This window comes from Scyliorhinus torazame, chromosome 10 (assembly GCF_047496885.1).
Source record: "Scyliorhinus torazame isolate Kashiwa2021f chromosome 10, sScyTor2.1, whole genome shotgun sequence".
NCBI classification, from domain to species: Eukaryota; Metazoa; Chordata; class Chondrichthyes; order Carcharhiniformes; family Scyliorhinidae; genus Scyliorhinus; species Scyliorhinus torazame.
In genome coordinates, this window is record NC_092716.1 from 84,634,845 (window position 1) to 84,659,217 (window position 24,373).

General features: G+C 47.1%; 1 protein-coding gene across 1 annotated transcript in view; it reads right to left on the reverse strand.

Annotated features, from left to right (window-relative positions):
- Positions 1 to 24,373, reverse strand: part of cenpt (centromere protein T) — a 107,996-nt gene that overhangs the window by 2,139 nt on the left and 81,484 nt on the right. Inside the window, exons 12-20 of the mRNA XM_072518337.1 lie at positions 23,541 to 23,681; positions 20,040 to 20,300; positions 19,708 to 19,814; positions 19,318 to 19,446; positions 18,861 to 19,275; positions 18,560 to 18,647; positions 14,096 to 14,251; positions 3,857 to 3,961; positions 354 to 484 (exon numbers count right to left, since the gene is read on the reverse strand). Of these exons, the coding sequence (XP_072374438.1) occupies positions 361 to 484; positions 3,857 to 3,961; positions 14,096 to 14,251; positions 18,560 to 18,647; positions 18,861 to 19,275; positions 19,318 to 19,446; positions 19,708 to 19,814; positions 20,040 to 20,300; positions 23,541 to 23,681 (1,526 nt within the window). The 3' untranslated portion in view covers positions 354 to 360. The remainder of the gene's footprint in view (positions 1 to 353; positions 485 to 3,856; positions 3,962 to 14,095; positions 14,252 to 18,559; positions 18,648 to 18,860; positions 19,276 to 19,317; positions 19,447 to 19,707; positions 19,815 to 20,039; positions 20,301 to 23,540; positions 23,682 to 24,373) is intronic.

Consider the following 24,373-nt stretch of genomic DNA (forward strand, 5'->3'; position numbering starts at 1 on the left):
TTTTCTCCAAGCTGACACGGAGTCTCCTTTTCCATGAGCCTCAATTTTGTTAACCTGCCTTCTATATGATACTTTGTCAAATGGTTTAAGATCCATACAGACATAATTCCTGCATCAACCTTGTTACTCAATCAAAAAATCAATTGGATTTGTCAAGCATGAATTAAAGTAGATGGGATCTATTGATTAAATATAATGCTATCATGCCATTATCTTGCCATGTTTTCATTCGTAAAGAGATCCTACCACTCATACAACTCGTGAAAGACTAAAGTCAGTAAAAATTGCAGTAAACCTTTACATTGTGATTTGGCAAATAAAAGCAACAAATGTGATGACATCATCATACGTACATGGTAGTTATTTTTTGGGAATTATCTTACTCCCACTGACAGCCATTGGAATTAGTTTTTCTCTGCATTCCATTGGTAGATGCTTTTCTATCAGTACATTCAAGGGTGTCTTGTCAGTCACAAATCCCTGCCTAAGAACCAGAAAAGAAATTCAACAACAAATTTAACAAAGATCTCCGTTATATTCTATCAGATCAGCTTAGAATTTTGTCTTTCATCCACAATCCACTCCAAAAGAACGTTAGTTTTTTTTTAAAAAAAGTAAAATACTCCAGACGCTGGAAATCTGAAATAAAAACAGAAAATGTTGGTTAAACTCAGTAGGTCTGGCAGCATTTGTGGAGTGAAACAGAGTTAACGTTTCGGATCTAAATGATCTTTCTACAGAAGTTTTTTTTACAAAACAAGACATACTTTTCTTGTATTAACTGTTCAATATAATTTTACAAATTTTGGATGTGGGTATTGCTGACACGCATTTATTGCTTATGCCCAATTTCTCTGTATTTGCATGGTTTGCTAGGCAATCTCAGAGTAGTAAAGAGGCAACTTCACTGTTGTAGGCCAAACCTTCCTTAAAGGTCATTAATCAACCTGGTGGGTTAAATGTATTGTGATAATTTCATGACACCCTTACCGAGACTAACTAACTTTCAATTCCAGAGTTTATCAATTAATTGAATTTAAATTCCAGCAGCTGCCATGGTGGGATTTGCACCCATGACCCTAAGACATTAGCCTGGGCCTCTGGATTACTAGTCAAACAACATTACCACAAGGCCCCATTTCCCCACAAATATACTTTGAATATTTCATCCCAGGGCCTAAACAATCTTTTCAGGTGAGGCAGCGCTTCACATGCACCTCCTTCAATCTGGTCTATTGCATTTGCTGCTACCAATGCGGTCTACTCTACAAAGAGTATTATTATTGGAGAGACTAAATGCAGACTCTTTGCAGAACACCTTTGATCCGTCCGCAAACAGGACCCAGATCTTCCCATCGTTTGACATTTCAACTCGCCATCCTGTTCTCACGATCAGCACTCTTCTTAACCTTAATCACCTCCATTTACATCCCTTTTGTCTTTCTGTCCACAACATCCTTGTCAATCTCCACCAATCACAAAAAAACCTAGCTTTGACAAAGAGTCATCCAAACTCGACAAGGTTAGCTCCCTTTTCTCTCCACAGATGCTTTCAGACCTGTTGAGATTGTCCAGTATTTCCTGTTTTTGTTTGATTCCAGCATCCGCAGTAATTTGCTTGTTTACTTTGAATATTGTATGTCTGTGGAGCATGCTTATAGAAGGCTACAAACCGTCCACGTTATATTTGATTCTGAACAGGAAGCTTACTGTTAAAAAGAGTTGCATAGTTATTGAAGTCTGCATGTCATACAAATCAGGCATGATTTGCCCAATACAAAACACAAACCACTGGTATCAGCCAATGGCTCTAAATACAGTCTGATCTCTTAAATTGCTTTCTCTGGAAAAAAAAGTCTTGCATATTAGGGCTGCTCATGTCCAGATGTGGAGATGCCAACGTTGGACTGGGGTGAGCACAGTGAGAAGTCTTATAACACCAGGTTAAAGTCCAACAGGTTTGTTTTGAATCACTAGCTTTCGGAGCACTGCTCCTTCCTCAGGTGAATGAAGAGGTGGGTTCCAGAAACATATATATAGGTGGGTTCCAGAAACATATATATAGACAAAGTCAAAGATGCAAGACTATACTTTGAATGAGAGTCTATGCAGGTAATTAAGTCTTTACATGTCCAGACGGTGACGGCAGAGTTCCTCAGCGTAGTCTGTGTTGTAGGTCGATTTGAGTGGGTTTGTGATCTGTATCCCTTTCGGGATCTTGTCTGCTTTCTTGCATCTTTGTAGAAACTTAATGTCAGTGTCTTTACGCGCAATCGTCTTGAAGATCCTCTCCACTTTGACCCGGCAGTTTGCGGAGTCGATAGTAGCCATGATGTGGATATGCCGGCGTTGGACTGGGGCAAGCACAGTAAGAAGTCTTACAACACCAGGTTAAAGTCCAACAGGTTTGTTTCAAATCACTAGCTTTCGGAGCACTGCTCCTTCCTCAGGTGAATGAGGTGGGTTTCAGAAAAATATATATAGACAAAGTCAAAGATGCAAGACGATACTTTGAATGGGAGTCTTTGCAGGTAATTAAGTCTTTACAGTACCAAGAAGATCACGAATACAGACACTGACATTAGGTTTCTACAAAGATGCAAGAAAGCAGACACGATCCCGACAGCTCACAAATCCACTCAAGTCGACCTACAACACAGACTACGCTGGGGAAAGGATGAGCAGGTTTTTTGGGGGTGAGGACAGGTGTGTTAGGTGCTCAGAGAGCCCAGCAAATCACACCCATATGTTCTGGGCATGCCCAGCGCTGGAGGAATTTTGGAAGGGCGTAGCGAGGACTGTGTCGAGGGTGGTAGGATCCATGGTCAAACCGGGCTGGGGGCTCGCAATATTTGGGGTGGCAGAGAAGCCGGGAGTGCAGGAGGCGAAAGAGGCCGGAATTCTGGCCTTTGCGTCCCTGGTAGCCCGGCGAAGGATTCTCCTTCAGTGAAAAGATGCGAGGACCCCAAGCGTGTAATCCTGGATCAGCGATATGGCAGGGTTCATTAAATTGGAGAGGGTGAAATTCGCCTTGAGAGGGTCGGTAAGGGTTCTTTAGGCGGTGGCAACCGTTCTTAGACTTTCTGGCAGAACGATAGACATTGGTCAATGGCAGCAGCAGCTCGGGCGGGGGGGGGTTACTTTATTTTTGTTTATGTTATTTACACTGGAGGGTCTGAGGGGGTGTATACATCTGTTGTCTTAAGTCGGGGTGTTAATGTTAATTTATTATTTAGGTACGGGGGGGGGGGGGGTTTGGGGGGTTGTTTTTTTAGATTGTGTTTTGTACTTAACCCTGTTGGGTTCTTTTCTCTTTCTCATTTTGTTATTGATATTTTATGAAAACCTTTAATAAAAATTATTTTTTAAAAGATTTTTAAAAACAGACTACGCTGAGAGACTCTACCGTCGCCGTCTGGACCTGTAAAGACTTAATTACCTGCAAAGACTCGCATTCAAAGTATAGTCTTGCATCTTTAACTTTGTCTATATATATATGTTTCTGGAACCCACCTCTTCATTCACCCGAGGAAGGAGCAGTGCTCCGAAAGCTAATGATGTGAAACAAACCTGTTGGACTTTAACTTGGTGTGTAAGACTTCTTCCTATGTTCAGATTATTAACTAACCATTTTCTCCAAATTATCAATATGAAAAGGATGGGTATTGCAACCCGCAAGAGATAGATTGATGTTGCAAACAATGCTATAGTCTCTTGTCTAAACTAACCCTTAATAACCCTACTAAACCCTACTTATCTAATTAAAAATAATGGAGTCAATTGCTGATTAAAGGTATATTAAGTACACACTGTGCTTTGGTGAACTTATTGTTTGTGACTTCATTCGAACCCTCACCTTTTCATGAGAAGTTCCAAGTCTTCTTTTTCAATAGTCCTCCGTTTAGCATGTTTGCAATAAGCTTCAAGATCATCACAAAGCTGTTTGAAATACAATTCCAAGCTGTAAGAAAGGTTGGTAGCATTTGTTATACCCACAACAGATTTAGAACCTTAATTCTCACACGACCTCGTTACTCTTGTTATATCATAGATAAGACCATCTCTGATCACTTCCTTTTATCACCATTCATCCACATCCCATTTTCTCCTCAAAACTCTACTTCCTTCTGTACCTTCCTCTGGGAAAAAAGTCACCTCAAAATTATTTCGAACTTGTCATATGAGCATCTCGGAGTATGGTATTTTTGAATAAGTGCTGCTTCATAGCAGCTTCAACGACCCCTTCAATCATTTTGCTGAGGCGGTAATTGGCCAGGTTGAATTTGTCCTGCTTTTTGTGGACAAGATATACTTGGCAGTTTTCCATACTGCCAGATAAATGCCAGTGTTGGAGACTTCCGGGTGCGGCGATGACCAGCTGAGTCGCACGTTTCGGCAGCTCCCTGTGAAACGGACTTTTGGGCTCTTGATAGGAGCCCCAACGGCAATTTTAACGGCTGAAAACACCGTGCGGTAAACCAGAAGGGTGTTCCCCCTGGACACGGATGGAAAAAGGAGAGGAAAGTGGCCGGATTGCAGCGGATCCTTTGGAACAACGGCAAGGAAGGCAAGCAGAAACCAAGATGGCGTCGGAAGGTGGCAGTTTCATATGGGGCCCTGAACAACAAGAGTTTTTGAAACGCTGCGTGGAGGAGATAAAAAAGGAGATGAAGAAAGAGTTGTTGGCCCCGATATTACAGGCGATTGAAGGGCTGAAAGAGGAACAAAAGACCCAGGAGCAGGAGCTTCGGGTCGTGAAGGCGAAAGCAGCAGAGAATGAAAACGACATACAGGGCCTGGTGGTGAAGTCGGAGATACAGGAGGCACACCAGAAACGATCTGTGGAGAGGTTGGAGGCACTGGAAAATAACGCAAGGAGGAACAACTTGAGGATTCTTGGCCTTCCTGAAGGTGTGGAGGGGGCGGACGTCGGGGCATATGTGAGCACGATGCTGCACTCGTTAATGGGAGTGGAGGCCCCGACGGGTCCGTTGGAGGTGGAGGGAGCATACCGAGTTATGGTGCAAGGACCGAGAGCAGGAGAAGCTCCCAGAGCCATAGTGGTGAGATTTCTCCGTTTTAAGGATAGAGAAATGGTCCTTAGATGGGCGAAGAAAACTCGGTGTAGTAAATGGGAGAACGCGGTGATCCGCGTCTATCAAGATTGGAGTGCGGAGGTGGCGAGAAGGAGGGCGAGCTTTAATCGGGCCAAAGCGGTACTTCACAAAAAAAAGATAAAGTTTGGAATGCTGCAACCGGCAAGACTGTGGGTCACATATCAAGGGAGGCACCACTACTTTGAGACGGCGGATGAAGCGTGGACTTTTATTGTAGAAGAAAAATTGGAATGATTGGACTACGAAAATGAACGTTTGGACAAAGTGGTGGGACGAGTGGGGGGGGGGGGGGGCGAAGAGGGATTGTATGATTAATCCTGCGGTATGGTCACTTTTCTTTCTCCCACAGGTGGTGATGGGGGAGGTGGGGAGGGAGAGGAGATGGGGCGTTGGCCATGGGAGGCGGGGCCGAGGGAGAGGCGCGGGCTTGGTTCCCGCGCTATGATAATTATGGCGGGAATAGAGAAGCAGGAAGGAGGGGGCGCCGCACGGGGCGAGCCGTGATCACGGGGGGAAGCCGAGGTCAGCCAGAGTTTGCTGACTTCTGGGAGCAACATGGGGGGAGTAATTACGCTAGCGGGGGGGGTCTAGCGGGGGGGGGGGGGGGGGGGAGGGGGGAATTACTGGGTTGCTGCTGCTGGGGAAAGGGGGGAGTGGGTGCGGGAAAGGATGGGCGGGGGGGCACCGTCTGGGAGAAATACAGCCGCGTGGGAACTGGGCGAGAAGCTGGAAAAAGATGATGGCTAACCGGCAAGGGGGGGGTGGGAAGCCCCCCAACTCGGCTGATCACGTGGAACGTGAGGGGGCTTAACGGGCCGATAAAGAGGGCACGAGTACTCGCACACCTTAAGAAACTTAAAGCAGATGTGGTCATGTTACAGGAAACGCACCTGAAACTGATAGATCAGGTTAGGTTGCGCAAAGGATGGGTAGGGCAGGTGTTCCATTCGGGGCTGGATGCGAAAAACAGGGGGGTGGCTATATTAGTGGGGAAGCGGGTAATGTTCGAGGCAAAGACTATAGTGGCGGATAACGGGGGCAGATACGTGATGGTGAGTGGCAAATTACAGGGAGAGATGGTGGTGTTGGTAAACGTGTATGCCCCGAATTGGGACGATGCCAATTTTATGAGGCGAATGCTAGGACGCATCCCAGACCTAGAGACCGGAAAGCTGATAATGGGGGGAGACTTTAACACGGTGTTGGAACCAAGGCTGGATAGGTCGAAGTCCAGGACTGGTAGGAGGCCGGCAGCAGCCAAGGTGCTTAAGGATTTTATGGAGCAGATGGGAGGGGTGGACCCGTGGAGATTCAGTAGACCTAGGAGTAAGGAGTTCTCGTTTTTCTCCTATGTCCATAAAGTCTATTCACGCATAGACTTTTTTGTGTTGGGTAGGGCATTGATCCCGAGGGTGAGGGGAACGGAATATACGGCGATAGCCATTTCGGATCATGCCCCACACTGGGTAGACTTGGAGATAGGGGAGGAAACAAGAGGGCGTCCACCCTGGAGAATGGATATGGGACTAATGGCGGATGAGGGGGTGTGCTTAAGGGTGAGGGGATGCATTGAAAAGTACTTGGAACTCAATGACAATGGGGAGGTTCAGGTGGGAGTGGTCTGGGAGGCGTTGAAGGCGGTGGTTAGGGGGGAGCTGATATCAATAAGGACACATAAAGGGAAGCAGGAGAGTAAGGAACGGGAGCGGTTGTTGCAAGAACTTTTGAGGGTGGACAGACAGTATGCGGAAGCACCGGAGGAGGGACTGTATAGGGAAAGGCAAAGGCTGCATGTGGAATTTGACTTGCTGACCACAGGCACTGCAGAGGCACAATGGAGGAAGGCGCAGGGTGTACAGTATGAATATGGAGAGAAGGCGAGCAGATTGCTGGCACACCAATTGAGGAAAAGGGGAGCAGCGAGGGAAATAGGGGGGGTGAGAGACGAAGATGGAGAGACGGAGCGGGGAGCGGAGAGAGTGAATGAAGTGTTTAAGACATTTTATAAAAAATTGTATGAAGCTCAACCCCCGGATGGGAGGGAGAGAATGATGGAGTTTTTGGATCGGCTGGAAATTCCCAAGGTGGAAGAGCAGGAAAGGATGGGATTGGGAGCACAGATCACGGTAGAAGAAGTGATGAAAGGAATTAGGAACATGCAGACGGGAAAGGCCCCGGGACCGGACGGATTCCCAGTTGAATTTTACAGAAAATATTTGGACTTGCTCGCCCCGCTACTGACGAGGACCTTCAACGAGGCAAAGGAAAGGGGACAACTTCCCCCGACTATGTCAGAAGCAACGATATCGCTTCTTTTAAAGAAGGAAAAGGATCCGCTACAATGCGGGTCCTACAGACCAATCTCCCTCCTCAATGTAGATGCCAAGGTAATGGCAATGAGAATAGAGGAATGTGTCCCGGGGGTGGTTCATGAGGACCAAACTGGGTTTGTGAAGGGGAGACAGCTGAACACGAACATACGGAGGTTGTTAGGGGTAATGATGATGGCCCCACCAGAGAGTGAAACGGAGATAGTAGTGGCGATGGATGCCGAGAAAGCATTTGATAGAGTGGAGTGGGATTATCTGTGGGAGGTGTTGAGGAGATTTGGGTTCGGAGAGGGGTATGTTAGATGGGTGCAGCTGTTGTATAGGGCCCCAGTGGCGAGTGTGGTCACGAATGGACGGGGATCGGCATATTTTCGGCTCCTTAGAGGGACAAGGCAGAGATGTCCTCTGTCCCCGTTACTGTTTGCACTGGCGATTGAGCCCCTGGCGATAGCGCTGAGAGGTTCCAAGGGATGGAGGGGAATACTTAGGGGAGGAGAAGAACACCTGGATAAATGACATGGCGGGGTTTATAAAACTAGAGCGGATTAAGTTCGTCCTAAGGGGGTCGGCTCAAGGGTTCACCAGGCGGTGGCAACCGTTCGTCGAATACCTCGCAGAAAAATAGACGGAATGGGAAAAAGAAGGCAGCAGCAGCAGCCCAGGATCGGGGGGGGCGGGGGGGGGGGAGGAGGAACCAGAAGGACTCTCAGGGTTGTTAATATATACTGTATAGTATGTATAGGTCGTTGCTACAGATAATTATATATTGGACTGTTAAATTATATTTTTGGAGAGTGTTACTTGTGACAAGGCAGTTGCCAATTAGGGCTAGTTTTCATTTTTGTTATTTATTATTTATTCATTTTTTGTTTATAAAATAGGTCATTGTTATTTGTGTTGTTATAATATTGTGTAAAGGATGCACAATGTACTGTGTTGGTTGACCAAAAATTTTCAATAAAATATTATTTTAAAAAAAAATAAATGCCAGTGTTGTAGCTGCACTGTAACAGCTTGCTTAAGGACACAGCTACTTCTGGAGCACGTGGCTTCAGTACTGTTGCTGAATGTAGTCAGGACCCATAGTCTTTGCAGTACCCAGTGCATCTGCTGTTTCTTGATACCATGTGGAGTGAATCAAATTGGCTAAAGACTAGCATTTATGATGCTGGGAACCTCAGAAGGAGGCAGAGATGGATCATCGTCCGCTCAACACTTTTGGTTGAAGATTGTTGCGAGTGTTTCAGCCTCAAAAGTGATCTTTTGCACTGATGTGCTGGGCTCCCCATCATTGAGGGTGGGGTTATTTGTGGATCCTCCGGGGCAGCACAGTGGCGCAGTGGTTATCACTGCCACCTCACGGCGCCGAGGTCCCAGGTTCGATCCCGGCTCTGGGTTACTGTCCATGTGGAGTTTGCACATTCTCCCAGTGTTTGCGTGGGTTTCGCCCCCACAACCCAAAAGATGTGCAGGCTAGGTGGATTGGCCACGCTAAAATTGCCCCCAATCGGAAAAAAAGAATTGGGTACTCTAAATTAATTAATTTCTTTTTTTAAATTGTGGATACTCCTCCATCAATTAGTTGTCTAATTGGCCACCACCATTCAGGCTGGGTGTGGCAGGAGGCAGCACGTGGCACAGTGGTTATGAACTGGGACTGCGGCGCTGAGGACCCGGGTTCGAATCCTGGCCCTGGGTCACTGTCCGTGTGGTGTTTGCACATTCTCCCCATGTCTGCATGGGTTTCACCCCCACAACCCAAATATGTGCAGATTAGGTGGATTTGCCACACTAAATTGCCCCTTAATTGGAAAAAAATTTAATTGGGTACTCTAAATTTATAAAAACAAATAGATAGCAGAGCTTAGATCTGATCGGTTAGTCATGGGATCTCCTAGGTCTATCTATCACATGCTGGTTTCACGGTTTGGCATGTAAGGAGTCCTGTATGCCTGCTGCTGCTCTTGGCATCCCCTCCTACATTCTTCATTCAACCGGGGTTGATGGTACTGGTAAGGTAGGGGATATGCTGTGCCATGAGGTTACAGATTGTGGTTGACTGCAATTCTACACCTGCTGGTGGCCCACAGTGCCGCATGAACGTCCAGCTTTGAGTTGCTAGATTGTTCGAAGTCTGTCCCATTTAGCATGATGATAGTGTTACACAACCTGATGAAGGATATCCTTTAATGTGAATATGGGACTTCTTTGCCACAGGAACTGTTGTCACTCCTACCAATACTGTCGTGGACTGATGCATCTGCGACTGGTAGATTGGTGAGGACGAGTTAAAGTAGGATCTTCCCTCTTGTTGGTTCCCTCACCACCAGCTGCAGACTTAATTTGGAGTATAATTTAGATAAGTGTGAGGTTATTCACTTTGGAAGCAAAAACAGGAAGGCAGATCACTACCTTAATGGTTGTAAATTGGGAGAGGGGAGTGTGCAGCGGGATCTGGATGTCCTTGTGCAACATTCGCTGAAGGTAGCAATGCAGGTGGAGCAGGCGGTAAAGAAGGCTAATGGTATGTTGGCCTTCATTGCGAGAGGTTTTGAGTAGAGAAGCAGGGATGCATTGTTACAATTGTGCAGGGCTTTGGTGAGGCCACATCTTGAGTATTGTGTGCAGTTTTGGTCTCCTCGGAGGAAGGATGTTCTTGCTCTCGAGGGAGTGCAGCGAAGGTTTACCAGACTGATTCCAGGGATGGCGGGACTGTCATACGAGGAGAGATTGAATAGGTTGGGATTGTTCTCGCTGGAGTTCAGAAGAATGAGGGGGATCTCATAGAGACTTATAAAATTCTAACAGGACTAGACAGGGTAGATGCAAGGAAGATGTTACCAATGATGGGTGTTTCCAGAACCAGGGGTCACAGTCTGAGGATTCAGGGTAAACCATTTCGGACAGAGATAAGGAGACATTTCTTCACACAATGAGTGGTGAGCATGTGGAATTCATTGCCACAGGAAGTAGTTGATGCTAAAACTTTGAATATATTCAAGAGGCAGCTAGATATAGCACTTGGGGAGAATGGGATCAAAGGCTATGGGGGAAAGCAGGATTAGGCTATTGAGTTGGATGATCAGCCATGGTCGTGATGAATGGCAGAGCAGGCTAGAAGGACCAAAAGGCCTCCTCCTGCTCCTAACTTCGATGTATCTATATAGACTTAGTCGAGCAGCTTTTCCTTTAGGATGGGCAGCACGGTGGCACAGTGGTTAGCACTTCTGCCTCATGGCACTGAGGACCCGGGTTCAATTCCAGCCCTGGGTCACTGTCCGTGCTGAGTTTGCACATGATCCCCATGTCTGTGCGGATGTCACCCCCACAACTCAAAAAGATGTGCAGGGTAGGTGAATTGGCCACGCCAAATTGCTCTTAATTGAAAAAAAAAAGATTTGGTACTCTAAATTTATTTATTTTTAAATATTTTTCTTTAGGACATGGTCAGTAGTGGTGCTACTGAGCCACACTTGCTACTGGAAATTCTGTGCACTTGCCACCCACAATGCTTCCTCTACGTGATGTTCAACATGGAAGTTTACAGAGCTGAGGGGGGGGCGCAGTAGGTGGCAATCAGCATGTTCTCTTTCCCATGTTTGATCTGATGGCATGAGACATCATGAGGTCCAGAGTTGATGTAGAGGACTTCCAGGGCAAACCCATCCTGGTCGTATACCACTGTGCTGCCACCTCTGCTGGGATGGTGGTGGTGGTGCCTGGGACATTACATGTAAGGTATGATTCCTTGAGTATGATTATGCTAGGTTGTGGCTTGGCTAGTCTGTGGAACAGCTCTCCCAATTTTAGCACAAGTCCCCAGATGTTAATAAGGAGGGTGGTGCAGGTCGGCAGGGTTTGCCTTTGTCATAGTCAGTGCATATGTTGATGCTGGGTGATCTATCTGGTTTCATTCTTTTTTGTAGACTTTGTAATAGTGTTATACAACTGCATAGCTTTCTCGGCCATTTCAGAATCAACCACATCGCTGTGGGTCTAGAGTCACATGTTGGCTACAGCAGGCAAGGACAGTAGATTTTCTTCCCTAAAGGGCATTGGTGAACTAGATGGATTTTCAGCACAATTGACATTGTCGCTGTTAAATTTAAATTCCACCAGCTGTCATGTTGGGATTTGAACCAGTGAACCCAGAGCATTTGCCCGGGAGTCTGGATTAGGTTCACTGAGATTACCACCATGTCACCTTCTTGCCCTATGTGTGAGAGTGAAAGAGAGCGGGAGAGTGTGTGCCAATACCCAAAAGAGCACGAGAGCGGGTGCTCGAGAGAGAGAGAGAGAGAGCGCATGCGCCCAAAAGCGAGTGAGCGCATGCGCCCGAGAGAGAGTGCATGCGCCCCAGAGAGAGAGCGCATGCGCCCGAGAGAGAGATAATAATAATAATCGTTTATTGTCACAAGTATGCTTCAATGAAGTTACTGTGAAAAGCCCCTAGTCGCCACATTCCGGCGCCTGTTTGGGGACGCCGGTACAGGAATTGAATCCGCGCTGCTGCCTTGTTCTGCATTACAAGCCGGCTATTTAGCCCAGTGTGCTAAACCAGCACGAGAGAGCGCATGCGCCCGCCGAGAAAGAGCGAGGGAGCAAATGCACGTGTGCAAGAGAGCACCTATGCGCCCGAGAGCGCAATCGCGCTCAAGAGAGAGCACGCGCTCGAGAGAGCAAACGTGCTCGAGAGCAAATGCCTCCAAGTGAGAGCAAAGACCTCAGAGAGAGAGAGAGCAAACGCGTCTGCGAGAGAGCAAACGTGCCCAAGAGAGGGAGCAAACGCGCCCAAGAGAGGGAGCAAACGCGTCCAAGAGAGGGAGCAAACGCGTCCAAGAGAGGGAGCAAACGCGTCCAAGAGAGGGAGCAAACACGTCCAAGAGAGGGAGCAAACACGTCCAAGAGAGGGAGCAAACTCGTCCAAGAGAGGGAGCAAACTTGTCTAAGAGAGGGAGCAAACACGTCCAAGAGAGGGAGCAAACACGTCCAAGAGAGGGAGCAAACACGTCCAAGAGAGGGAGCAAACACGCCGGAGAGAGCTCGCACACCCGCTATCTCTATAGTATCATTTTTAAAAAATAAATTTAGAGTACCCAATTATTTTTTTTCCCAATTGAGGGGCAATTTAGAGTGGCCAATCCACCTAACCAGCACATCTTTGGGTTGTGGGGGTGAAACCAACGCAGACACGGGGAGAATGTACAAACTCCACACGGACAGTGACCTAGGGCCGGGATTCGAACCCGGGTCCTCAGCGCCATTGTCCCTGTGCTAACCACTGCGCCACATGCTGCCCTTTCTCTATAGTATCATGATGGGGAGATACCGGGCGTTGGACTGGGGTGAGCACCGTAAGAAGTCGTACAACACCAAGCTGCAGTCGAACAGGTTTATTTGGAATCACGCGCTTTTGGAGCGTAGCTCCCTTGACTCACCTGATGAGCTTGTGATTCCAAATAAACCTGTTGAACTTTAACCTGGTGTTGTTAGACTTCTAAATTATTATAAGACTGCTGGCCTGACATTTAGGATGAGAGAAACCAAACTTTCTACCAATTAAATCACAAAGACTGAAGCTAATGTCTTCAGTACTCCGCCATTAACCCAATTCCCAAGCTGCCGACTCCATCCATCTTACCTGGTTATCTTCCAAGGTTGAACCAGACTCTTTACAACTGTGTCTGATCCTCAGGTGTTTTTCAAATACATTTCCATACCATCACTAAGACAGCCCATTTTCACTCCACCATTGCCTCAGTTCCTCTGCTGCCGTAACTCAACTCCTCCATGCCTTTGACATGACTATTCCAATGCACTCCTGTTTGGCCTCCACATTGAACCTTCTGTAAACCTGAAGTAATCCAAAAGTCTGCTGCCCTTGCCCTAACTCGCATCAAATCCAGGTTCACCTGTCGCTCCTGTGCTTGCTGACATATGTTGACTCCTATATAAGCAGCGCCTGGATTTTAAGATTCTTATCTTTGTCTCCAAATTCCTCCATGGTCTCCCCATCTTTAATCTACTCCAGTCCCACAACCATTCAAGGTAACCTATAAACCTCGAATTCTGGTGTCTTCAGTGTCCATTTTTGGCCTTCTTTGAAATTTCCTCCTTAAACCTTTTTCGCCTCTTTTCTCCTTTAAGACGCATTCCTTAAAAAAAACACCTATTTAACCAAGCTTTTGATCAGCTTCCCAAATATCTCCAAGTGGTTCGGTGTCATATTTTATTTTCTGTTGCTTTTTGTGAAGCGTCTTGGGATATTTTATGATAAAGACATTATACAAATACAAGCTGTTATTGCATATATCGTATTACTGAATTTTTTTTTCTTTTTAAAAAAATAAAATAAATTTAGAGTACCCAATTAATTTTTTCCAATTAAGGTGCATTTTAACGTGGCCAATCCACCTAGCCTGCACATCTTTGGGTTGTGGGGGCGAAACCCACGCAGACACAGGGAGAATGTGCAAACTCTACATGGACAGTGACCCAGAGCCGGATTGAACCTGGGACCTCGGCGCCATGAGGCAGCAGTGCTAACCATTGCACCGCCGTGCTGCTCCATTACTGAGTTTTTGGGGATTGCTGTGAAGATTTGTTGTTCAAAATTTTGTTTTAATTTGAATGATTGATACCACTTACCAATGTTCAACCACTGCAAATGTTTCCTTCTTCACTCTCATTTTGGCATAATGCGTAAACACAGACTTTATAAAGCTCCTTGGCAAAATTGGTTTCTTTTGTTTTGGGGTTAGTTTCTTTGGATTCTGCTTTACCTTCACAAGTGGTTTTTGTGCCCTGTTGATAAAGGATACAATATTTACGTTGGGTACAAGCAACAAGTTCATTGATTTAATTATATAACATAGTTATAACCATCTGGTTCTTGGAAACTAGATTACAAAAGCAAATGTATGTGTTTCAGATTGGCACTAGATTGTTCAGTTGGATTCAGCGTCACTAATCACTTTTCTAAGCGTACAGAGTCCTTAAATTCATGCCTATCCTTTACTGCCCAACAGCTATGATCAGGGAAACCCCTGGTGGTAGAAACTCAATTTTCCCCTCAGCCTTTCAGAAGGCGGACTCCAGTGAACACATCAAGTCAATATGCCAATTTATTTTTACACAAAAATATTAATAGACAAAAAGTTCACAGTGAATTTGAGTTTAGTCCATATTGTCCTACAAAACATACAAGTAGCAAGCATGCCAGACTCTCCGTTAGAGGACCAACTTAGCTTCTACACAGTATTTCCTTTCTCAGACAAATTCAAAGATGTGTCTTTTGGCTCACTTTATTCAAGGAATAGCTGGTTAAGCTGTTAACATAGTTGTGAGCTTTCCTGATAACCAGCAGGAGCCCCCTCCCCAATTGAATTTAACATATTTGTTCATGAGATATGGGTGCCATTCATAGAATCCCTACAGCGCAGGAGGCTCGGCTCATTGACTTTGCACCGACCCTCCAAAAGAGCACTCTCCTTTGGTCCACTCCCCTGTCCAATCGCTGTAACCTAACTGAGCATCCATGGAGATTAAAAGGCAATTTTAGCATGGCCAATCCACCTAATCTGCACATCATTGAACTGTGGGAGGAAATGCAAGCAGACAGAGGGAGAATGTGCAAACGGAAGGCCAGAATTGAATGGAATCCAGGTCCCTGGTGCTCTGAGGCACCAGTGCTAACGGTGCCACCCATAAGGTCAGCATTTATTTCCCATCTCTAATTGCCGCTGAGGTGTTGGTGATGGGTTACTTTGTTGAATCACTTGGTGTATGCACTCCCAGTGTTAGGTTGGAATTTTGACCCAAAGACAATAAGGAATGGCAATATATTTCCAAGTCAAGTTGGGTGGACCTGGAGGGGAACTCGGAAGTGATAATGTTCCCATGCACCTACAGTCCATGCACCTTCTAGGTGGTAGAGATTGTGAGTTGGATGTGCAGTCGAAGAAGCATTGACGAGTTACTGCAATGCATCTTGCAGACGGTACATACTGCAGCCATAGTGAGTCAGTAGTGGAGGGACTGAATGTTTCAGGCAGTGTCAATCAAGAGGGCTGCTCTGCTTTGGTGTTGAACCTCGAGTGTTGTTTGAGCTGCATTGATCCAAGCAATTCGAGAGCATTCCATCACATTGCTGACTGGTGTCTTGTAGATGGCAGAAAGACTTTGGGGAGTTCCCGGAAGGCGAGTCACTTGTCACAGAATATCCAGCCTCTAAACTGCTCTTGTAACCACATTAGTTATGTGGCTTGACGAGTTTAATTTCTTGTCAAAGGTGACCCTCAAGATGTTGAAAGTGGGGAAATTTGGCAGTAATAATAGCTCCGAATGTCAAGGGGAGGTGATTAGACTTTTTCTTGTTGAAGATGGTCACTGTCTGGCACTTGTATGATCAAACGTTACTTGCCACTTATCAGTCTGAGCTTGAATCTTGTTAGCCGAGGACTTGCAAATGGAACTGAACGCTGCAATCATTAGTGAACATCCCCACTTCTGACTTTACAATAGAGGGAAGGTCATCGATGAAGCAGCTGAAAAGGTTGAGTCTCAGACATGGCATGAGGAACTCCAGCAGTGATGTCCCAGGCTGAGGTGATTGGCTTTCAACTGCGGCAACTATTTTCCTTTGTGCAACGTACAACTCTTAAGCCAGTGGAGAATTTTCTGCCTGTTTGCCACCAACTTCAATTTTACGAGGGCTTCTTGATGCCACACTTGGTCAAATGCTACCTTGGTGTCAAGGGGAGACACACACATCTCACCTCTTGAATTTAGTTCCTTTGTGCGTAGAGTCAGAGGACTGCAGCACAGAAAAGGCTCTACGGCCCACCACATCTGCACTTGTCAAAAACAACCATCTAACTATACTAATCCCATTTTTCAGCACTTGGCCCAAAGCCTTGTATGCAGTAGCATTGCAAGTGCACATCTAATTACTTCTTAAATGTTACGAGGGTTGAGGCAGCACGGTGGTGCAGTGGGTTAGCCCTTGCTGCCTCACGGTGCCGAGGTCCCAAGTTCGATCCCAGCTCTGGGTCACTGTCCGTGTGGAGTTTGCACATTCTCCCCGTGTTTGCTTGGGTTTCGCCCCCACAACCCAAAGATTTTTTTTATTTAAAAAAAAATACATTTAGAGTACCCAATTCATATTTATTTCCAATTAAGGGGCAATTCAGCGTGGCCAATCCACCTAACTTTTTTGGTTTGTGGGGTGAAACCCACGCAAACACTGGGAGAATGTGCAAACTCCACACAGGCAGTGACCGAGGGCCGGGATTGAACCTGGGACCTCGCCGCTGTGAGGCAGCAATGCTAACCACTGCGCCACCGTGCTGCCCACCCACAATCCAAAGATGTGCAGGCTAGGTGGATTGGCCACGTTAAATTGCCCCTTAATAAAAAAAATATTTTTAAAAATGTTATGAGGGTCTCTGCCTCCACCACTCTTTCAGGCAGCGAGTTCCATACTTCTGCCACCCTCCGGCCGAAAATGTTTTCCCCCACATCACCTCTAAACCTCCTGCCCCTTTCCTTAAATCTATTCCCCTGGTCACTGATCCCTTTCCCTCACCAAGGGGAAAGGTTTCTTCCTGTCTACTCCATCTCTGCCCCTCATAATTTTATACATCTCAATCATGTTCCCCTCAGTCTCCTCTGCTCCAAGGAAATCAACCCCAATCTATCCTATCTCTCTTCAACTCTCCAGTCCAGGCAACATCGTGGTAAATCTCCTCTGCAACGTGACAAATGTTATCATATCCCTCCTATAGTGTGGATTCCAGAACTGCACATAATACTCTAGCTGTGGCCTAACCAACATTTTATACAGCTCCAGCATAACCTCCCTGCCCTTAAAACTCTATGCCTCGGCTAATAATGGCAAGGATACCATGTGCCTTCTGAACCACTGTATCCACCTGCCCTTAAGGGACCAGTATACATGCACAGCAAGGTGCCTCTGATCCCCAATCCTTCCCAGGGTCCTGCTGTTTATCATGCATTGCCTGGTTTGTCCTACCCAAATGCATCACCTCACACTTATTCGGATTGAATTCCATTTGCCACTGATCAGCGCATCTGACCAGCCCGTCTATATCCTCCTGTAATCAAAGGCTATCCTCCTCACAATTCACCAACCCACCAAAGTTTTAATGAGGCCTGGGGTGGAGTTGTCCTGGGGAAAGCCAATGTGAGCATCGATGAGCAGGTTATTGATGAATAAAAACCATTTGATAGTCTTAATGACACAATGATAATTGTGAACGCCTTCAGCACTGTAGCCAGGAAGTTGTTGGCGCTCTGGGTTCATACGAATGTTGTGAGATTTTGAGTATTCGCCTCGAATGAACTTTCAGTACTTTACATTAAGGACGATTTTCCATTCAATATTTTAATCACACCCTTATGTTAGAGAAATATAGTTTGCACTTTACACGAGAACAAAATGGAGGTTAAAAAAAGTTCTAAAGAAGGATCTATATAATCAGGCTGAATTACTTGCTTACTTTTCTAATTTGAGATCATAGAATTTACAGAGCAGAAGGAGGCCATTCAGCCCATCGAGTCTGCACCGGCTCTTGGAAAGAGCACCCTACCCAAGGTTAACACCGCCACCCTATCCCCATAAACCAGTAACCCCACCCAACACTAAGGGCAATTTTGGACACTAAGGGCAATTTATCATGGCCAATCCACCTAACCCGCACATCTTTGGACTGTGGGAGGAAACCGGAGCACCCGGAGGAAACCCACGCACACACGGGGAGGATGTGCAGACTCCGCACAGACAGTGACCCAAGCCAGAATCGAACCTGGGACCCTAGAGCTGTGAAGCAATTGTGCTATCCACAAGGCTACCGTGCTGCCCCTAACAATGCCCCTTAAGATACCTTAAACTTGCAAACTCACTTGTCAGATTTTCAGTAATTTTTAATTTATTCTAATATTTAAATGAATAATTATTTGAAATATCTGTACATATGTTTTCCAAGCTGTACAGATAAATGGCATAGCTCTGTAATCAAAACTGGTTCCATGTGAGAATCATTTCTAGGCAATATCTAGATATCTTACAGTGATGAAGCACTTGTTACTTACTTGCTACCCAATACCTTGAGGAAGTGCGGTGTGGTCAGTAATGGAGAGGATTTGAATACCTTCGCACTCTGCTGGAAAATTGGTCTCACTTTTTTAAAAAAAACAAGATTCCAGATGAAATTTTTATATTCAGAAAGGAAAAAAAGATATATTAAACAAATAATCTTTTATACATATTAAATGAGCTTAAATAATCAATTTTGTGTACGACTTGAAGACAATCAAAAACTGAAAGACTCTAAAGCTTCCCATTTGGGTTACACCAATTTCTCAGATTGCATCACAATTTTAACGATTTTACCTTTACTGTCATCTTCATATTCACTGTTGTCTATCTCGGCCACTTCATCGCGGTCTTCATCGTCTTCTATTCTTTCATCACCGCTTTCCACTCCTTCGTCCTCCACCCACCCATCCTCCTCTTCCTCCTCCACCCTCCCATCCTCCTCTACCACTCTCTCGTCGTCCTCCTCCGCCACACTCTCGTCGTCCTCCTGCTCCACCCTCTCGTCGTCGTCCTCCTGCTCCACCCTCTCTTCCTCCTCCACCTTCTCATCCATCTCCTGCTCCACCCTCTCGTCGTCGTCCTCCTGCTCCACCCTCTCGTCGTCGTCCTCCTGTTCCACCCTCTCGTCCTCCTCCTTCTCCTCCACCCTCTCGTTCTCTTCCTGCTCCACCCTCTCGTCATCCTCCTCCTGCTCCACCCTCTCGTCCTCCTCCTCCTGCGCCACCCTCTTATCCTCCTCCTCCTGCTCCACCCTCTCCTCCTGCTCCACCCTCTCGTCCTCCTCCTCCTCCTCCACCCTCTCGTCCTCCTCCTCCTCCACCCTCTCGTCCTCCTCCTGCTCCACCCTCTCGTCCTCCTCCTGCTCCACCCTCTCGTCCTCCTCCTGCTCCACCCTCTCGTCCTCCTCCTGCTCCACCCTCTCGTCCTCCTCCTGCTCCACCCTCTTGTCCGCCTCCTGCTCCACCTGCTCCACCCTCTCGTCCTCCTCCTCCACCCTCTCGTCCTCCTCCTGCTCCTCCACCCTCTCGTCCTCCTCCTGCTCCACCCTCTCGTCCTCCTCCTGCTCCACCCTCTCGTCCTCCTCCTGCTCCACCCTCTCGTCCTCCTCCTGCTCCACCCTCTCGTCCTCCTCCTGCTCCACCCTCTCGTCCTCCTCCTCCACCCTCTCATCGTCCTCCTCCTCCACCCTCTCATCGTCCTCCTCCTCCACCCTCTCATCGTCCTCCTCCTCCACCCTCTCGTCGTCCTCTGCCTGCTCCACCTTCTCGTCCTCCTCCACCCTCTTATCCTCCTCCTCCACCCTCTCGTCGTCCTTCTCCTCCACACTCTTGTTGTCCTCCTGCTTCACCCTCTTGTTGTCCTCCTGCTCCACCCACCCGTCGTCCTTGTCCTCCACCCTCTCGCTGTCCTTGTTCTCCGCCCTCTCGCTGTCCTCCTCCTCCGCCCTCGCGCTGTCCTCCTCCGCCCTCCCGCTGTCCTTCTCCTCCACTCTCTCGTCGTCCTTCTCCTCCATTTCATCACCTTCCGTACGTTCATCATCCACTTTATCACCTTCCATGCTTTGAACTTCCATTCTTCCATCATTCACGTCATCAGTTTCCACTGCTTTATCACCCATTTCATGAACTAACACCAATTCATCAGCATCCACTCTTTCAGAGTGCTGTAATGCAGCCGAGTCCTGTCCGTCTAACGTTGGTAAGTTCTGTTCAACATTCCTGGCCGTCTCCAATTCTGCAGATGAAGAAGACTGTCACTATATTGAATTTCTTTAAACTCCACCAGCAATATCCCCATTCCATTCAGGTATTGTCATAATAAATGACGAGGGCATCTAGATCGGTTTCAAAAGGGGCTTTTTACAGTAACTTCATTGCGGTGTTAATAAAAGCCTACTTGTGACAATAAAGATTATTATAATAAATTAAGGGGTCTCCTATTTAACACCGAGATGAAGACAAATTCCTTTGAGGACGTTAATATTTGGACTCCATTACCCCAGAGAGCAACAGTGACTATATATTCAAGGCTAAGTTTGACTCCTTTGTAGATCAAAAATCTAAGGTTATGGGGAGCAGACAGGAAAATGAAGTTAAGGTTACAAACAGATCATGATCTAATTGAATGGCAAAGGAAGCTGAAGGGGCAAATGGTCTTCTGCTGCTTCTATTCCTTATATTAGATTAACGCTGAAACTTAACTGCCATGAATGGATTTTGAGATTGTGAAACATGTTAAGTGCTTCTCTCTCAAAAACAAAGTCATCCCAAGGGGCCCATTTTATCCTTGGATGGTTTGCACAGACTTTGCCGAACTAATCTGGCACTGTTTACTGCAACATGGGTGCTTTCTTCTTGTGCAAGGTACCCTTGCGTAGCGTGTCCCATCGCAAACTTTAGATCAAAGACATGCACTGGTCACCCAACTATAATAACCTAGATACAGTAATTTAGAAAAGCTTAGAATTTAAGATATGCAAGATCCCACATTATGATGTGATGCAAATTAAAGATTGAAAGAAACACTTTGAAAATGACCTACAAGTATTTCAAACCAAAGGTATTAAATAAGACAATGTTATGTTCATAAAGATCAATTATGGAGTCCTTGCTGTTGAAAGAGTCATGAAGGCGTGGAAGCCATTGACCCCTGGAGAAATTATGAACCCTCATTGTGAACTAAACTCCGATATTTTGAAAATATTCTCACAACTAATCTTTCCTCCCCCCTCTTACTGTTGTCAATTCCTTTCTGAGTTGGGCTCCACCTGCAATAGCTATATTTTTGCACCATCCCAAGCATCCATTTGTCATTCTTAACGGTGAATATCAGTAGGTTTTTGACTATGGACAGCATCACAGTTCCAGCTGATTTGATCACAGAGATCACTGGTTAAAGGCAGCATTTCTCCCTTGGGAGTTGGAAGAATCAATGTCTGCTTAATCTTGAGCTGTCAAGGAACCTTCTCCAGTGTACATTTCCTTCTTGTACTGGAGTTCAGTTTTGTTCTGCTATATGCAATCTGTTAACTTGTTGCTGCTTCTTAATAAACTGCATTGCCTTATTCTATGTGTGCAAGTGTATTAATCCTGTTGGGGATGGGGGTGGTGGTGTCCTGTTCCCCAAAAGTCCCGTAGAGTCAGCCACAAGGCAGCCAGTGCTGCCTGGGATGAGGTGGCGGCAGCTGTCAGCTCGGGGAGTGTGACCACTGGGGGTTGGCCTTCAGTGCCGTAAGAAAGTCATCGACCTACACCGGACAGCACGAGTGAGTAGACACCAAACCCAAACTCCACCCCCCCCCCCCGGCGACCCCAGCTCTCCCTTCTACCAACCCCCCCCCAACCCCTCTTTCACCATCTTCCCCCCATCACTGTGAACCACAAGTGTGGCTAACGATGCTCTCTCTGCGTCTCCTCAGGAAAAGCTCTCCCATAATCGCTGGGAGAAGGCCCAAACTGGTGGAGAGGTGCCGGACTTAAGAACCTTCACCTCCTTTGGGAAGCGTGCCCTGGAGGTGACTGGGGTGACTGAGGACAGATCAGTCACCCACGTGGAGGCTGTGGGACGCCAGAGGTGAGGAACCATTGAGCCCCACCCGGGGGACCTGTCAAACGCGAGCTGTAATTGCCTTACTGACTGACCCATCCCTCTCACTGACCACATGTCCATTCTCCCGCAAGTCCCCCAGCCGGCCTATCCCAGGTGGATCCTCTCTCTTGACTCTGAGAAGAACACCTCGGAGGAGAGCTCCGAGGATGCACAACCATTATAGTCGCGGCACGTCTGTTATCCACACCCTCACCAGCGCAGATACACGCAGCTTGTGGGACAAGTTAGTGGACAGGCTTCGGGGGCACAATCTGGTGCGCACCACACTGCTAATAATGCACATCAGTGAATGCAGGAAATCCCCAGGCGAGACAGCGGTCGGAGGGATGCTGGATCTCAAGACTCAGCTGGGTCCCAGCCTGACGCTGAGCCTGTGGTATAGAGGTACTCGGAGCTGATGGAGATGATAGGCAGTGGCCAGGACATTCAGAGGGGAATGTCAGTGTCACTCCAGCAGATCCATAGCCGCTAGGAGTCGTCCCAGAGGCTACGCCGCAGGAGATGCCGCCGGCAATGCGTGACACCGAGGCCAACACTGCTAGGGTGGTGACCGCAGTGGAGAGCCTGGTGCACGTGTTCGGCACCATGAGTGAAGGTGTCCAAGTCATCGTACAGTTGGTGACGGCCATGGTTGAGGGTCTCGGCAGAATGTCCGACTCGCTGGGGGATGTCACAGTACCAGGCTGACCTTGATGAGATTCTGCGGGACATCTCCCGCTCTCAGATAGGCATGGCCGAGGCGCTGCGGAGCCTGTCCCAGGTGGGAATGGCTGAGGTGCTGCAGAGCATAGCCCAGTCACTGAGAAGCATTGCTGAGGGCGTAGACACCATGGTGTGGACCATGGGGAACCGCCAGGTCTGCAGAGCCAGGTGATGCAGGGGCAGCGGAGACTCAAACCAGCTGCCAGTCCTTCCCAAGGTGGGCCCTATGGGCACCAACCGGGAGGAGGGAATGCTGAGTGCCAACCCGGACCTATCCCTTGTAATGGCGACAGTGGCCACCAGCGCCCCTGAGTTCCATCCTTCTGATGAGGCTGCACCTCGAGGCCAACACATGGGACACGCCGGCACAGCTGCGCATGTGTCACCGACATGTGAGCGGGGACCTTCCAGCCCTAGAGGACACCCGCCAGGGAGATCGAAGGCCATGGGACGAGGGAGGCAGCTGGAAGCCTCCACCTCAAGATGTGCATCCTGGGGAAACACCTAGACGTAATGGTAGAGCTAGGAGGGCCAAGCACGTTGAGGATCACGGAGGATTGCAGCACCTTCAGACTGACCTCCGGACCCGTTTCCCGTCCCCCATCCACCCCCCCCCCCCCAAAATAGTTGCAAACTATTTTCATCTCAAGTCTCCACTTTTACCTTTATAGTCAGCCTGATATTCACTATCCTGGGCTGTTTCGTCTTCCACTTTGGCTCTTTTAGAATACCGAATGCCAACTGCTAACTCTGATCCTCCATGCTCAGATTGGTGCTCCTTGGCACCCCCTTCTGTCTGGATACCTGAAGGGAACAATATACAAAAATTAAAAAATGCCGTTTTAAATTTTCGAGCTATTGTCCTGAAATTCCAAAATAATATATCTTGGAATGAATGGTATTCATGTCCAAAAACTACCCACTGTTTGAATAGACATTAAATCTGTTTGAATTAATATCACCATTAACACAGCAAACAAGACATTTCACAGAAATGCATTGTAAATTTGACTAAAGGCATGACTTTTAAGGCATGTATGTTTTAGCAAAACAAAAACAGAAAATTTTACTGAAAAGGTATAGGACTAATATACTTGCACACAAGTTCTAATACACGGACAATCACACCAGTCAGTCATGGCTCAGTTAATAGCACTCTTGTCTCAATAAGGTTGTAGGTTCAAGCCCCACTCCAGAAACCTGGGCACAAAAACCTAGGTTGACACTCCAGTGCAGCACTGAGTAAATGCTGCACTGTCAGAGGTGCCGCCTTACAGGTGAGATGTTAAAACTGAAGCCTGTTCTTCCCTCTCAGATGAATGCAGAAAATCCAATGACCCAATTTGAGGAGCAAGGGCCCGGTGTTCTCATCAGTATTAATCAACTGACAAAAACATTATCTGGTCATTCCACCTCCACCAATGACACCAAAGAAAAGTTGCCACCTTTGACAGCATCTTCCAAACCCACAACCTCTGCAACGTAGAAGGGCAAAG